At 39.1% G+C, this 3,245-nt stretch overlaps 1 protein-coding gene across 1 annotated transcript in view; it reads right to left on the bottom strand.

Annotated features, from left to right (window-relative positions):
* LOC107594440 (sprouty-related, EVH1 domain-containing protein 2-like) overlaps nucleotides 1-3,245 on the bottom strand; it is a 13,300-nt gene that overhangs the window by 6,090 nt on the left and 3,965 nt on the right. Inside the window, exons 2-4 of the mRNA XM_016284496.1 lie at nucleotides 2,130-2,313; nucleotides 1,884-2,052; nucleotides 1,726-1,790 (exon numbers count right to left, since the gene is read on the bottom strand). Coding sequence (XP_016139982.1) covers nucleotides 1,726-1,790; nucleotides 1,884-2,052; nucleotides 2,130-2,313 — 418 coding nt within the window. The remainder of the gene's footprint in view (nucleotides 1-1,725; nucleotides 1,791-1,883; nucleotides 2,053-2,129; nucleotides 2,314-3,245) is intronic.

The following is a 3,245-nucleotide window of genomic DNA, read 5'->3' as shown; positions in this document are numbered from 1 at the left end:
GATAGATAGATAGATAGATAGATAGATAGATAGATAGATAGATAGATAGATGAAAGTGTCTTGAGTGTGTATGTAAGTGTGAATGCATACTACATGCATACTAAGTGCATGCAGAGTTGTGAGTGTATGTGTAATGTCTGGATGGAAATGTATTTGTGGCTGTGCTAATTATCACTTTAGACTTTACCTCAGAGGGAATAAGACATCCAACAGCTGCTGCCCATTCTAAACCTACCGCACACATCCCATCTCTCCCTCTCTAAACTTAGGAGCGACTGACTACTCTGATTAGTAATAATCAGTGTCTGGCTGGGCTTGTATGAATAGCTGTGAGTCATAAACGTCTAAAGTTAGCGATTAGAGGAACACCACTGCTGAGAGACCATGGCAAACGCTGATCGCTGAACACCTAAAGCCTGAAGTCCAACCAAACGTAACACACATTCATGTTTCTTAAATGGTTAGTTCACACAAAAATTAAAATTCTGTCATTAATTACTCACCCTTGTGTTATTCGAATCCCGTAAGACCTTCGTTCATCTTCGGAAAACAATTTAAGATATTTTTGATGAAATCTGAGGGCTCTCTGACCCTCCCATAGACAGCAAGGTAACTACCACGTTCAAGGTCCAGAAAAGTACCAAGATGATCGACAAAGTAGTCCGTGTGACATCAGTGGTTCAACTGTAAAGTTACGAAGCTACGAGAATACCTTTTTGCGCAAAGAAAACTAAAATAATGACTTTATCGTGGCGCCGCCACACACTCGCGTCATGATACTGTCGTGAACGTGCGTCCAAAGTGACGCAGAAGAGACGAAAATGCGGAATAAAGTCGTTATTTTTGTTTTCTTTGTGCAAAGCTTCGTAACTTTACAGCTGAACCACTGATGTCACACGGACTACTTTGTCGAACATCTTGGTACTTTTCTGGACCTTGAACGTGGTAGTTACCTTGCTGTCTATGGGAGGGTCAGAGAGCTCTCAGATTTCATCAAAAATATCTTAAATCGTGTTCCGAAGATGAACGAAGGTCTTGTGGGTTTCGAACAACACGAGGGTGAGTAATTAATGAAAGAATTTTCATTTTTGGGTGAACTAACCCTTTAACTCTGTATAATTTAGTTTCTGAATGCATGCGTGTGAAAAACGGACCCTTGTATCTAAAGGCTTTGGCGTGGCTTTGTTGTGTTGAGTTAGGAGCAATAGGAAGACGAAAGGGAGCAAAGGTCACTTCCTGAGCACAGCCCACACACACACTTGACAAAACCAGCCAACAGAACAATACTGGCAACCGACCCATTAATAGCATTTATTCTCAGAGATGAACAGAAAAAAAGATTATAACAACACGCTGTTGATATGTTGAATATTCATGATATATTCGCAATGATTTTTCTGGTGATACAAAGTTAAGCAATGCCTAGATGTACAACAAAAAAGTGTTTTAAAACCTTAGTTTGAACTGATTCATAGAAATGAATCAACAGTTTAAATGAATCACTTCAACAATTTGTTTCATCACTCAAAAATGTGCACAAAAAGTCATATTAAAACAATCTGTGCAAGGAAATCTTGATGTTTATTACTAAGGATCGTCAAAGTGGGGTATATTAAAGAAAATACTGAAATTATGGCTCCTCTGATTGAAACGAAATAATAAATCATCCTTTTAAGCCATCTGAGGGCAAATACATAAATACATCGGCTCTAGTCTGAGACTCACCGTGAAAACATCATCATCACCCAGTTCGGCTTCATTCTGCAGCGTGGAGGAAGAAGTAGTGGAGCCTGGAGGGGGAAAAGGATTCATGTTATAATCTTAGTCAACTTGTTACACATTAAACAGTAAACCATTCTCATGTTCCTCACGGACCCACTCACCCTCTGTGAGGTCCTCGATGGCCTTCCTCACGCCGCGATCGAACGCTCGAGCATCAGCGGGGCTCTGGAACGACAGGCCACACTTCCTGTTGTCCACTCGCCAGTGATGGAAAGTGGGCGTGGCTTTAGTGTAGACCAGATCCTTCTTCAGAAAGCACTGCAGGATGACCTGATCAACACAAACACAATTATAAGGATTGAAGAATCAGGTTTTTGGAGACTCGCACACGTCGACAGCTCTCTAACCTGCTTGTCTTTGAGCCGCTCTCCAAAGATGAGAAAGCCGTTCCGTCCCAGGAGCTCCAGGTCAGCTGGGACCACCTTACAGACACCCACTCGACTGAGACCACCGCCCTCCTGAGCCAGCCAACCCCCGCTAGACTCATCCCTCGTCATCACCACAGCTTTCACTCGCACTATGTAACTGTCACTGCAGGGAGAGACACGAGGATGTTGTGATGTGGTTCAATGACAAATAAGAATGTCAGAGATGATTAAAAGAAGACGTCTAGTTTAAAACACATGTGGCGAGTTTTCAGAAAGTTACTCTTTGTGTTCATGTTGGTGTTTTTAAACCGCTTATGGTAAAGCTTTACAATAAGGTTCCATTTGTTAACTGCATGGGTTAATATGAACTAACAGAAAAATACTTCAAAAGGATTTATTACACAATACACTATAGACAATACACTAATAAATGCTTTATTTATATTACTCAATGTTAATTCCAACATTATTAAAATCAAAAGTATCTGTTAATATTATTTAATGTACCTGAGCTAACTTGAACTGACACTGAACACTATTTCAATTAATTAACATAAACATTGTAACAAAAGTTCTGCAGTCATTGTTAGTTAATGCATCGTCTAATGTTAACAGTAAAGTGTTACCCAAATTTCATTTTCTTAAGTTATATTTATGGCCTTTATTGTGAGAGGACAGTAGAGAGCTGACAGGAAAGCACTGGGAGGAGAGAAGGGAGTAAGATCAGCAAAAGACCTCAAAGTGGGATTCGAACTCGGGTCACCGTGAGCACAGTTGCACTATATGTTGCACACTAACCACAAGGCTATGGGCGCCGACCCCATTTTATTTTCAATATAAATTCAGAATTATTGACTATAAATGTCAAGTGGTGTAACCATCAAGCAAGAAATAAAAACATTTTCCTTACACCTTAAAAGAGTACATATCTAAATATTTGTAATAATATTAAAATTTTGTTAGAATAAAAAAATAGTTTTCTTGGGTTTTTGCATTTGAAACCATTTGAAACTAACTTGTCGTGTCATGAAAAGGTCAAAATGTCTGATATATTTTAAGATTATATACAGTATATATATATATATATATATATAT

Source organism: Sinocyclocheilus grahami, unplaced genomic scaffold (assembly GCF_001515645.1).
Source record: "Sinocyclocheilus grahami isolate Dianchi unplaced genomic scaffold, SAMN03320097.WGS_v1.1 scaffold183.1, whole genome shotgun sequence".
Taxonomy (NCBI): Eukaryota; Metazoa; Chordata; class Actinopteri; order Cypriniformes; family Cyprinidae; genus Sinocyclocheilus; species Sinocyclocheilus grahami.
This window is presented reverse-complemented; position numbering and strand designations above follow the sequence as displayed.